At 32.8% G+C, this 12,013-nt stretch overlaps 3 protein-coding genes, 7 non-coding genes and 2 pseudogenes across 11 annotated transcripts; 9 read left to right on the top strand and 3 right to left on the bottom strand.

The window, feature by feature from the left end:
- The first annotated feature begins 1,634 nt into the window (after positions 1-1,634).
- On the top strand, positions 1,635-3,598 carry LOC108819390 (uncharacterized). 2 transcript variants are annotated; one of them, XM_018592412.2, is made up of 4 exons: positions 1,635-1,907; positions 2,194-2,516; positions 2,603-2,688; positions 3,310-3,598. In XM_018592412.2, exons 1-4 carry the CDS (start codon positions 1,814-1,816, stop codon positions 3,362-3,364), a joined length of 558 nt encoding a protein of 185 aa, XP_018447914.1. In that variant the 5' UTR covers positions 1,635-1,813; the 3' UTR covers positions 3,365-3,598. The 2 variants fall into 2 exon arrangements, with proteins under 2 accessions (XP_018447914.1, XP_018447902.1); XM_018592400.2 differs by having other exon boundaries at positions 1,641-1,907; positions 3,305-3,598.
- A 47-nt stretch (positions 3,599-3,645) lies between these two features.
- Positions 3,646-4,734, bottom strand: LOC108819381 (membrane protein PM19L-like). The gene is made up of 4 exons (XM_018592401.2): positions 4,511-4,734; positions 4,191-4,410; positions 4,048-4,093; positions 3,646-3,949 (listed from the first exon to the last, which is right to left on the bottom strand). The coding sequence occupies exons 1-4, from the start codon at positions 4,635-4,637 to the stop codon at positions 3,863-3,865; spliced, it is 480 nt and encodes a 159-aa protein (XP_018447903.1). The 5' UTR covers positions 4,638-4,734; the 3' UTR covers positions 3,646-3,862.
- A 423-nt stretch (positions 4,735-5,157) lies between these two features.
- LOC130498645 (auxin-responsive protein SAUR64-like) lies at positions 5,158-10,149 on the bottom strand (annotated as a pseudogene).
- LOC130499309 (small nucleolar RNA U31b) lies at positions 5,503-5,573 on the top strand (annotated as a pseudogene).
- Positions 5,663-5,751, top strand: LOC130499307 (small nucleolar RNA U31b). The gene has a single exon (XR_008938186.1). It is a non-coding gene; the product is annotated as a small nucleolar RNA U31b (small nucleolar RNA).
- LOC130499273 (small nucleolar RNA Z196/R39/R59 family) lies at positions 5,982-6,070 on the top strand. Its single transcript, XR_008938153.1, has one exon. It is a non-coding gene; the product is annotated as a small nucleolar RNA Z196/R39/R59 family (small nucleolar RNA).
- On the top strand, positions 6,390-6,478 carry LOC130499306 (small nucleolar RNA U31b). Its single transcript, XR_008938185.1, has one exon. It is a non-coding gene; the product is annotated as a small nucleolar RNA U31b (small nucleolar RNA).
- LOC130499312 (small nucleolar RNA snoR4a) lies at positions 6,538-6,623 on the top strand. Its single transcript, XR_008938190.1, has one exon. It is a non-coding gene; the product is annotated as a small nucleolar RNA snoR4a (small nucleolar RNA).
- On the top strand, positions 6,841-6,930 carry LOC130499274 (small nucleolar RNA Z196/R39/R59 family). The gene has a single exon (XR_008938154.1). It is a non-coding gene; the product is annotated as a small nucleolar RNA Z196/R39/R59 family (small nucleolar RNA).
- Positions 7,310-7,396, top strand: LOC130499311 (small nucleolar RNA snoR4a). The gene has a single exon (XR_008938189.1). It is a non-coding gene; the product is annotated as a small nucleolar RNA snoR4a (small nucleolar RNA).
- On the top strand, positions 7,454-7,539 carry LOC130499271 (small nucleolar RNA Z195/SNORD33/SNORD32 family). Its single transcript, XR_008938151.1, has one exon. It is a non-coding gene; the product is annotated as a small nucleolar RNA Z195/SNORD33/SNORD32 family (small nucleolar RNA).
- Positions 10,150-10,819: 670 nt separating the features above from the next.
- LOC108821324 (auxin-responsive protein SAUR64-like) lies at positions 10,820-11,411 on the bottom strand. Its single transcript, XM_018594366.2, has one exon. The coding sequence runs from the start codon at positions 11,328-11,330 to the stop codon at positions 10,914-10,916; it is 417 nt and encodes a 138-aa protein (XP_018449868.1). The 5' UTR covers positions 11,331-11,411; the 3' UTR covers positions 10,820-10,913.
- Between the last annotated feature and the right edge of the window lie 602 nt (positions 11,412-12,013).

Raw genomic sequence — 12,013 nt, 5'->3', positions numbered from 1 at the left:
ATCTTTTGAAATTTACTGTGGTATTTTTGGATCTATTGAATATTGTCCTTTAATCGAACTAAAAAAAAACTAAATAGACCTAGATTAATATTGTTCATATAGATCTAAATATGAACAAAAAGACAAACTAATAAATTTATCAACAAAATTTAATTCCGCGTTTTCAAATCGCGGTTTGAATCCTAGTATTTTATTTTTATGCAGAAATAAACCTTTGAAAGGGAGATATATAAAACTATTAAACTCATAATCAAAGATGGTGAAAATGGAGATACGAGCTCCGAGATTGCACTGAGAGAACGAAGAAGATGAAAAATGTTTGTTATTCTCCTTAGTCAAACTGTACATTTGGTTCACATATATATATGAGTCCAGTTAAGCTAAAAGAGACTTAACCTAACGTGACAATAAGTAAACATGGGATTCTATACCTAATAAACCCCCACTCCCTCAAGTGTTTATCCGTGACGCATCAAGATAAAGACAGCTGTTGAAGAAAATAATGAAAAAAGCCTGGATGAAGGGACATAATCAAGATGTCAGCCAGTTGATTTCCCTTGAATCATGAAAGGTCTTGAAGTGTTCTGCTTTGATCTGATCACGAACGGTGTGGTAGTCAACTTCGATATATTTTGTCCGTTCATGGAAGACCATTTCTGGCATGATATTTATCTATATAGTCGATAAGACATGTATATGTACTACAGGTGGATAAAAAATAGCTAGAGCAAACAAAACTAAAGTATATGTCTCAACCATTCATTGAGAAATTTTATCAACCAAAATGGTATGATTTGATTTAGTTTTAAACCGAATTAAACATAAAAATCAGAGTATTAAAAATATTAAAATATAAAATATTTAACCATGTAATTTAAACAAATAAAGATAGTTTTATACATTTTGTTTCTGAATGGAAGTAACATAATTGTAAAAATATGAATTTCAGATTTGACAATAACAATATAAAATTATTTAATTAAATCTTACTATTGTCATTGATGTTTGGTTTTGTTTTACGTTTAAATATTTGACAAAAAAAAAGTGTAATGATTTAATATCAAATCATGATAATAAAATAACATAAAAATGGAAATGGTACAGACTGTTGAATAATAAAAGAGTTGAATGTTGAATAGATAAATCAAGGGGAATTTTCAAAAATACCACTTTTAAGGTACCACTATTCATCTTTACCACCACTAAATACACATTTTCAAAAATACCTTATTTATTAAAAGGTTAAAAGTTCTTATATCTTTGTTTTTATATACTTTTCAAAATTCTAATTATAAACTCTAAATCCTAAACCTCCAACTCTAAACCCTAAACCCTAAATCCTCAACAATAAACCCTAAACCCTAAACTATATACCCTAAATTCAATACTATAAACCTTAAACCCTAAAACCTCAATTATAAACCTTAAATCATCAATTATAAACCTTAAATCTTCAACTCTAAACCCTAAACTATATACCCTAAACCCTAAAACATCAAATCTAAACCCTAAATCTTAAACCTTCAAATCTAAACCCTTCATTGAAAGTGGTGGTAAAAGTGGTTAATGTAAACATGAAAAGTGGTACTATGAAAATGGTATTTTTGGTAATTTCTCATAAATCAAAAGAAAATTGACTCACTCCTTATCTCTTACTTGAACGGGAGATTCTGCTTTTCCCAACGTAGGAGACAAAAAGGAGAACGCAGTCACACACTACTCAACAGAGAGAGAGAGAAACAAACTCAACGAACAATTTTGATTTCAAATTTCAAAAAAAAAAAAAAAAAATCATCCAGTGTTTCGATTCATCATGCCGCCTGGTGCGAAGAAGAGAAAGGCTCTGAAGAAGAAGCAGCAGCTGCAACAAGAACAAGAGGAAGCGATTGGAACAAACAATCTCGGCGGTACTTTTCTCCCTCTCCCGCTCGTTTAGAGATTCGTCGTTGCTAGTGCTAGCTCGATAGATTCATCCGTATAGTTATCGCGACGAATTAGCCATTTTCAGGATTCGTGTATAATACAGATATTTGTTTGATCTCGAGGGGTATTAACTGGTTGTTTTTGGAGCTAAGATTGGTAGAAGAATGCTTAATTCGTGACTTAATTTGTTGGACTGATGATGATGATTATTGTGAACACACCGTTTCACGAATTAAGCAGCAAGAATGGTATTTGTTTATTCATTTTCAGGAAATGTGGAACATGGAAGCCAAGATGATAGCAACTTGAGCTCCCCTGGTTCTCAAGGAAATGAACAATTTGGTGGGACCAAAGATCAATCTGGTGTGGATGTGGTGGAGAAAAACGTATCTTCTCAACATCCTTGTGATAAGGAGATCGCTCCTGTTGTCTCCAAAGTGGTGATTTCTGAGAAGCGTCGTAAGGAGCATGCCATAGACAAGTCTGGTGAAGCTCGAGAGAATGGTAAGGTGGCGGCCACTCTTCTGGAGCCTGCTACTGGAAAAGTAGAGAGTGCGAGAGAATCTCAAGTTCCACTGTCCTCTGACGAAAAGGTTGCATCTCTCTTCTTCTTCTTCTTTCATCATATACAATTGTATTCCTCTCTTTTCAGTTGGCTGAATCTCCTGGTCGTATGCAGCGTCTTTTGTTCCCTCGTCCACCACCCGTCCGTACTTCGTGGTTTAGTTGCTGCGGTTTGTTTGATGCAATGACAGATAAACACAGGTTATTCTTGCTTTTTATGATTCTTGCTAGTTGATCTTCCATAGTCCTCTCTTATAGTAATCATGTCCTTGGATTCCTTAATTTTTTCACTTAATCTTCTAACCATCTTAAATGCTGTACTAAGAGATAGAGAGTTCATGGAGTTAGAATTTTCTGCTTGTGAGTGGGCTCATAAGTAGATTGTTAACACCGAGCTATACAACTAGATTCTAGTCTCACATAAATCTGAAGGTCATATGCCAATGCTTAATTGCGTCACTTGTCTTTCTCATCATTTTGTTTTCTGAAACTTGGGTTGCGTTTATATGATAAAATACGAAACCTCAATTTTAGTTAGTTTCTGTTTTTTCTTGTTTGCGGTTCTTGGTTGCGTCACTTAGACGTTGTTTGTTTGAAGAGTCAGAAAATCTTGTATAACTAACAGTTAGTAGTTAGTATAAAGTATAAACTCTTCTCGTAACATTTTACCACCAGTAAAAAGATCAGATTCTTCTAGTTACTCTTCACTCTCCCTCACGGATCAAATCCTTTTGTTCTTCTTTAACTAATCTATAACAACATTGTCTATTATGTTGAACCCGTGTCATTAACATTTCTTCTACGCAATGTGCTGCAGAACAGCAGGAATGAGATAAAGGTGGACTCACGTAGCCAGCTAAAGCTCAAAGTCATCTGAAAAAAAAACAGGATTCACGGTCCGTACACTCTTCTCTGTACATTATCTTTGATAGATAATAATGTGGGAGGGTTTTAGCAACATGCAAATAATACCAACATCCTTAAAGGAGATTAAATTTCATTTTACTTCTTTTGAAATACATTCTTCATTTGTTCATTAAAGGGTTTTTAGATTCATGAGACTAAATATATAGCTCTTTTTTTTTTCTTATCAGTTGCCACACTTATCATTTATCTTCTCTATGTAGTTCATTAGATAATACGTAGAAGCATGATCCGTTCAAGCCTCAAAGTTTAATTTTATTCCATGAACACAAAGTGACACACACACAAAACAAGCTCTGATCCTTTTGTACACAAAGAATGCATGAATTGAATTAACTTAAGCTTTTGCTCAACTTCCTATAAAATAAAAATCACACACACACAAACACTCACATACTCAATCCCAAGTTTCGGGATGATTAACTTGAAAAGTAGAAACATCCATGAATCCTTAAGTAGGTCTCCTCACGCCGTGAACAGCGGCGATGTAAAGAAGCTGCGTGACTGAGAGTATGATCAAGAACGCCTCCATGGTTCTCTACAGACAAGAAGAGGAACATGAAGCCAATGAACGTGTTTTCTTTTTCTTTCAAAATTGAATCTATAATAAGATTTGGGAATAGATAACATTCTTACCAGTTTTGCATTTCGCACGTGAAGCTCGATTTCTTTCCAGGCGAATCTGTTGATGAAAGAATGATTAGTTTTACTATCGATGTTACAAAACATTGATCTGTTTGCTTGCGAAAATCAAAAGACTACTATAGTTATATATATACCCCATGGCAAGGAGTGTGAGGGTCCAAGCAATAGTTGCAGCTGCGGCTGCAGCTGGCAAGCTTCCCACGGTCCAAGAACGAATGTGGCTAAGACCTGAGATTGTGGAAGCCGCACCAACTACACCCGCCAGCAACGCGAACACCACAAAGAATCCTGTGGCTGCGTTTCCCATCGGAAAATAAATTGGGGAGAAATGTGCTGGCAGCTTCAGATCAGGGCCTGCTCAGTTTTTTTTTTTTTTCAAAAGAACCCGAAATGTTAGAAAGTTGAAGAGCAACAGAACAAACTATATATGCCAAAAGCAATTTCGCGTTCTCACCGATTTCGAATCCGTGGTCGATGGCTCGGTTCATGGCCCATCCTCCAATCCCTAGAACGATCACATACATGCAGAAGTTGAGCACCAGAAGAAGAGAAGCAACTGATTTCATTTGCTCACCCGCCATTTCGCCTTTTGTAAAACTACAAAACCCGGTGAAGACAGAAGAAAGACAAATGAGGAAACTTAATATGTATGTTCTTATGTTTGGAACGAAATAATATGAAGCTACTTTATATACTAACTTGTATTGTTCTTTTCTTGTTAAGGCTGTTGGTGGTAAAAGAATTGTTTATTAGAGAGTTGTAAAGTTGATAGCTTGAAGTTCAAGGCATGTTTTATAAAACCCAAGATTCTTGGCTTTGCTATTTGTACTTGCATAAAGTATTATCCAATTTTTCAAGAGGGTTATAAAGATGTTCTTACAGATGAGAAAAGCTAGATTCTTTGGCAGTTTAATGTCTCCTTATTATTTGGTTCTTTTATCCATCCAATCGAGACATTGTACTATCCTTAAAACATTTCTCAATGATTTTGGAGAAACTACAAAACCTTTGCGTTATTACGTTTGTAATATCTAAATAGCATCTTATGGTTAGCACACAACAAATCTGAATCTTCACAAAAAAATATACTCTTTGGAAACTCTAAAAGACAAGCAACTGTTGACCATTTTGTTCTTGTGGTTGCAAGGAACATTGTAAAGAACACTTACCACTAGAGATTGACATCAGCAGAGAATTTTCAGAAAACCGGTTAAATTACAACAAACCGAATTGAACCGGACCGTGCTTTAGCCGCTCACCACCACAGAAGCTTAACCTCTTAAACCCTACAACGAGCTTCTATATAATGGCTAAACCCTAAGCTCTTAGCAGTATCCGCATAGGCTCAACAGCCTCAAATCACAATCTCTAAATTTCAATTGTTCTTTCTGAGTTTCTTGTCTATCTCCGTCTTGATTGATTGATTGATTATCGATTGCTTTCAACGAAAGTGATGATAAGGAATTGTCGCCCCAGTCTTACTTAAAACATGGTGATTGACTATTTCTGTCTGATTCTCAAAGGTTTCTTCTTTTAATCTTAGCCTTGTCCTGTAGCTAGATGTCTTTCTGTGGATCTTCTGTGTTTTGATTCGTTTGGTTTCGATGAAAGTGATGATAGAGAATTGTCGCCCCAGTCTTATTTGCGCTCATCGCGATGGGTGTAATATGGTGATTGACTACTTCTGTCTGATTCTTAAATTTCAATGATGTCATCTTTTAATGTTTCTTGTCTGATCCAATTATCGAATTGTGTTTTTTTCTTGTGTTTTGTAACGAGAAGAATGAGGATTATTATTATCCATACGTCTGCAAATCTGAAACAAAGTGTTGATTCATAAGACATGCACTACCATCTGACCTCTTTCCTAAAGATTTTTATTGCTTTTGGTTTTCTATCTATTCTTTTTTTTGTTCTTTCTCTAATGCAATCAATGATGAATAAAATCGTCCATATTTAATGATTATTCAGTGATTATTAAACACTAGATCACCATCTTTCGGCTGAGATTGCAGTTTTTTACTCTTTACTTATTGATTTGAGTTTTGTACTACTATTGATAATAAATTTAATTTTGCCTATGGTATCTGATGTCCAAACTTAAAAAATGTAGTTGGACATTTCGTTTTTCAGAGGCAGAAAGTCAAAGAACAGGCCTTTGCGACACAGCTAGTTTATCATATAAACTACTTGTTACTTTTTAATCTGTTTATATTCAAATTATCTCTGTTTTTGTCCCATATTGATCCTTAGTTTGTAAGGTGGATAGTGGGTTTGAGTAGGGAGAAGTCTTTTGTAGATCTTCTATGTTTTTGATTAGATTGGGTTTTGATGAAAGTGATGATATAGAATTGTCGCCCCAGTCTTATTTGCATCCATTGCGATGGTTGCAACATGGTGATTGACTATTTCTGTCTGATTCTCAATTTGTTTTTAATCTTTTAGTGTTGGCTTAAGATCTGTCTTATGATCATAGTATATGGATGTGATGAAATGTCATTAATGTTTTGTGACACCCAGTCTGATCTGCTTTTGCAGAGTGATTGATTTGCCATATTCTCTGATCCTTGTATTCACTTTTAGCATTGTGTTTTGCAAAGTTCTCTGTTTTTTTGTTTTAATTTGTGTTTAGAAATCGAGAGGAATGAGGATTATTATTAAACCATACGTCTGCAAATCTGAATTACAGTGTTGATTCATAGACATGCACTACCATCTGACCTCTTCCCTAAAGATTTTTATTTCTTTTGGTTTTAATATATTGTTTTTTTCTTCTTTCTCTAATGCAATCAATGATGAATAAAATCGTCCATATTTAATGATAATTCAGTGATTATTAAAACACTAGATCACCATCTTTCGGCTGAGATTGCAGTTTTTTTTAATTATTGATTTTGTTTTGTGTTATTGATTTAAATTGCCTATGGTATCTGATGTCCAAACTTAAAAAAAATGTAGTTGGACATTTCGTTTTTCAGAGGCATAAACTGAAATAACAGGCCTTTGCGACACAGCTAGCTTATCACATAAGCTACTTGTTACTTTTTACCTGTTTATATTCAATTCATCTCTGTTTTCTTTTTCGTTTCATACCGTTTGTTATTTCGGTGTATTGGTTCTTTTACAGGGTGATGAGTTGTGTTTGACTGAAGTGGATTCTTATTGATTCTTCATTACCAAGAAAAATTGATTCATAAGTTCTGTTTTTTTTTGTTTTGTTTTGATATACAGTTTTTTATTGAATACATAGTGTGGATGTGATGAAATGGCATTAATGTTTTGTGACACCCAGTCTGATCTGCTTCTGCAGAGTGATTGATTTGCCATATTTCTCTGATCCTTAATATTCACTGTTAGCATTGTGTTTTTCCCTTTGTAAAGATCTTTTGGTGGAAAGAAGAGGAATGAGGATTATATTTCCATTCGTCTGCAAATCTGAATTACAGTGTTGATTCATGGACATGCACTACCATCTGACCTCTTCCCTAAAGATTTTCTTGTTTTTCTTCCTGTTTTCAATGATAATTCATCTTTCGACTGAGATTGCAGATTATTTGGTACTTCATTCCCCTTGTTATATCACTTGGCTTTTTATTGGTTCTTGTGCAGTTCTATTGTTCTTATGAGGTGGTTTTTTAACATGGCTTTTCTTTTGGATTTGCTCACAATTGGTTTAGGATATAATCTTGTAATTTCGTGTGATGGTTTGGAGTTTATGTTGATTGTAACCATTAAAATTTCTTTCAGTTTATATTTGAGAAAATGAGATTGTAACATGTTTTTTCCCTCACTCGTTATATGCTTAAATACAACCGATTTAGAAAGATTTGGAGAAGGGAGAAAGGACGTTGGCTTATATCATGAAATCTCCCAGATCTGGACAAATTAAATAGGAAAAAAGTTATACGATGTTTACGTTAATATGGTGGAAACCATCCGATGTATTAAAATCTGTTAATAACTACACGAAGTTTATGTTAATACATGCCACATGTACGAAGTTTATGTTAATATGGTGCCAACATCACAGTCGGATTAAATTGATCTAAATTTAAGTTAATAGGGTTAATCTGTAATTTATTAAGTTTAATAAATTTAATAATTTTTTCAAAAAACTGATTTATTAAGATTAATAAACCTAATTGATTTTATTAATTAACTAAATAAACTTAATAATTTATTGAATTTAATAAATTAATTAAAATTAATAATTTACTAATTTTATAAATTTAATAAATTTGTTAAACTTATTAAAACTATTACACTTATTAAACTTAAAATTAATAAAACCAATAAATTTATATATTTTAATAAGTTATTAAGTTTATTAAGTTAAGTTTTAAAATTTTATTAAGTTCAATAAATCATCAAGTTTATTATGTTTCTAAATTTATTAATTTTAATAAATTTATGAAGTTTAATAAATTTATTATGTTAATAAATTATTAAGTTTATTATTTTATTAAGTTTAATAAATTTATTAAGTTTAATAAATTTATTAAGTTTAATAAATTTATTATGTTTAATAAATTATTAAGTTTATTATTTATTAAGTTTAATAAATTTATTAAGTTTAATAAGTTTAATAATTTTAATAAATAATTAAGTTTATTAAGATTTTTTTTAATTTGATTAAGTTTTATAAATTATTAATTTTATTATTTTTTTTAAAAAATTATGTTTATTAAAGTTATTTAATTTAATAAATTGTTAATTTTATTAATTTATTTAAGTTTAATAATTTTACTAATATGTTTAATAAGTTTAATCATTTTAATAATTAAATTTATATATTTAATTTTCATAAATTATAAAGTTTATTAATTTTATTAATAAGGATGAACTGGATATGGACAGTTCCAATAAGATTTCATTCTTGAACAAAAATCCATTTTTTTATTTATTTCATCTATTCCATGAACAGAAGAGGGGGGATACACGTTACGCCTAAGCCCGCTAACATACCCAACGTCTCTGCTGCAATATGATGAGAGGCTATTCCTCCCGGAACAAAAGGGTCAAAACCCTCCACGCCCCACGCCGGATTTACGGGTTGGACCTTTCCGGTTAGTCCATAAGGGTCGGATACCCATATTCCAGGACCAAAATCCATCTTTTTTCTGCAAATATTTTTTTGAGATTAATTTTAATTAATTTATTAAATTTAATAAATCATTAAGTTTAGGAATTTCTTAAGTTTATTAAGTTCATTAATAAAATCAATTAGATTTATTAATCTTAATAAATCAGTTTTTTGAAAAAAATTATTAAATTTATTAAACTTAATAAATTACGTATTGACTTCATTAACTTAAATTTAGATTCATTTAACCCGACTGTGATGTTGGCACCATATTAACATAAAACTTTGTCCATGTGGCATGTATTAACATAAACTTCGTGTAGTTACTGACACATTCTAATACATCGGATGGTTTCCACCATATTAGTGTAAACGTTGTGTAGCTAGGAAACTTTTTTCCAATTAAATAATGCAGGCTGGTCAATACAACATGATCTTGTAACAGATTTGTTTCTTTGTCCTATTTTCAGCTCCTCAGATAAGGTGTTTTAGCTTTAGAGCAAATGATGTTAATTAACTGGTTCAGATGTCAAACTAATAGTTCGTTGAACTATAAACGTACAATCTTTGATGCATAGAGTCAATAAAATACAACCAATTGTTGTTCTTGTTGTTTTTCTGAAGAGCAGATTAAAGAAGAGCATCTAGCACTGGATATTGATATTAACAGAGCCTGCTCTGTTTCTCCATCCATTCTTCGCTCGACCAACTTAATGAGATACTCCACAAAAACAGAATCGAATGGCAACATAATTGGTCCACCAGCAGATAGGCCGAACGCATCTTATCTGCCGTGTAAACCACGAAACAACCCTTCTCCACAGCGGTGGAGCTTCTACTACTCGATCTATGGACTGAGATTCTTCTCCTGTGAAGGGCTGCTCTTTGTTGCCATTTCTTGGCCATCTTGAGGAGCTTCATTGTGTTCATCATGGTTTTGAAGACTGATATATTTGAGAAAGAAAAGATTTGTATGAAGAGCTCTCTTAATGAAAGTTGTGAATGATGAAGTATATACCCCCAAAGACTTGTTTCATATTATATAGGAGAAGCTATTAGTTTTATGACAAGCTCCCGAGCAACCTAACCAGACACAATCACATGCTTCTGTTTCTTCTCTATGTGATCAATAGGGTCCCAGGTTGGTAATAGACTATATTTGCAAATCAACTTGTGGACTATACAACGAGAAACATGATCATGTGGGTATGAAAGCTATATGAACATTTACGTACAAGAGATGCCAAAAAATACCAAACTCATGCTTCTGGACATCTTTGTCCGTTGGCATAAGGGTTCGAGGTTGGTTTGTATATCCACCAGGCATCAGATAAATAAAATGTGAGTCACAAAAAATAATACGTCAAGCAATTTATTAGGGGACAATAAATCTTCTGGTGAGATCAAGGACAAAAAAGATGTGGTGTTATGATCAATGACCAGAGAGAAATACAAAGAGAGACATGTGCTAGTGAATTGAAGATGAAGAGCATGTAGGTCCTTAGAGAGACATCTCGTGTCTGTATTAGACTTCTTACTATTCTTGTAAAACGTCTGAGAGATTCATAGGGAAAATTGATGACAGAATGTTTCAGGGTAACTCAGTTTGAGCAAACCAAACAGGTTAAGTGTTCTTTGTTTGCAATAGAAGTTTGATTTTGATGAGAGACTCTAATAAAGAGACAAAATAATTGTTTGTATTTCTGAAATAATCTGTAGTGTAATGTATAAATGAATCTTTAAAAGAATACAGAAAATACTACACAGTAATTTTCTAACATACAAACAAATGTTCTTGTTGTTGTTGTAAAGAGCATGGTAAAGAACATCTAGCACTAGACATGGACATTAACAGAGCCCTTTCTGTATCTACATCTATTCTTCGTTCAATCAATTTGATTAGATACTCCAAGAACACCGAATCAAACGGCAAGGTGATTGGTCCACTGGTTGGGAGGCCAAATTCTTCTTCAGATATCTTTAAGATCTCTTGGAAAACAGAGTTGCTCAGATAACTTAAGGGAAAAGCAAAGCGTGCTGTATCCGCTGTGTAAACCACAAAACAACCCTTCTCGACAGCACTTGAGGTGTTAGTACTACTTGATCTCTGAAACGAGATTCTTTTCCTGCTTAAGGCTGCTCTCTGTTGCCATTTCTTGGCCATCTTCATGAGCTTCTTTGGGTTCATCATTATCTTAAGAGGATATGTTTTAGATTGGAAAGCAAAAGAGATTTGTAAGTTGTGTTTGTATAACTCTCTGAATGCAAGTTATAGTTGGTGAGAGATCCTATGCTTGTTGGATTATATATAAGGAGAAACTAAACAAGACAGACCACATGCTTGTGTCTTTGTTGTATGTGATCATAATGTGACCAATCCTGATTGCTCAACAACTTGTGGATTTTAACATCTACTGAGAAGACATGACCATGTGGTGTGAATCTTATACAATAGTATTATAACAATTAATTAGACAACAAAATCTTTTCGTGAATTAGAGACAACAGAATCTGGTTTGAATTTAATGATCAGATATAGTCATGTAGAGATACTTGGAAACACATGTGCTGATGAACTAAAGATGAAGAGCATTTTTCTTATAAGAAATATCAAGTTCAAATCATACAAAAGGCATGCTCTTGTTTGAGTGACATGTCTTTCAAGCATCAAAGTAGATATATATGTCTTCAAAGGACTAGCAACATTGGTTTCAGTTAAATGACTCAAAGAATATTGTTCTCTAGACCTTAGGATGAAATTGTGACAACGAATGATATTGAGGTTAATCTAGATGAGACAGTCTAAATGAGAGACAAAACTAGTAGTTATTTTAGAAAAATATGTATATTTAATAAATTAGAATCTAATCATCT

This window comes from Raphanus sativus, chromosome 8 (genome assembly GCF_000801105.2).
Source record: "Raphanus sativus cultivar WK10039 chromosome 8, ASM80110v3, whole genome shotgun sequence".
In the NCBI taxonomy this organism is placed as follows: Eukaryota; Viridiplantae; Streptophyta; class Magnoliopsida; order Brassicales; family Brassicaceae; genus Raphanus; species Raphanus sativus.
This window is presented reverse-complemented; position numbering and strand designations above follow the sequence as displayed.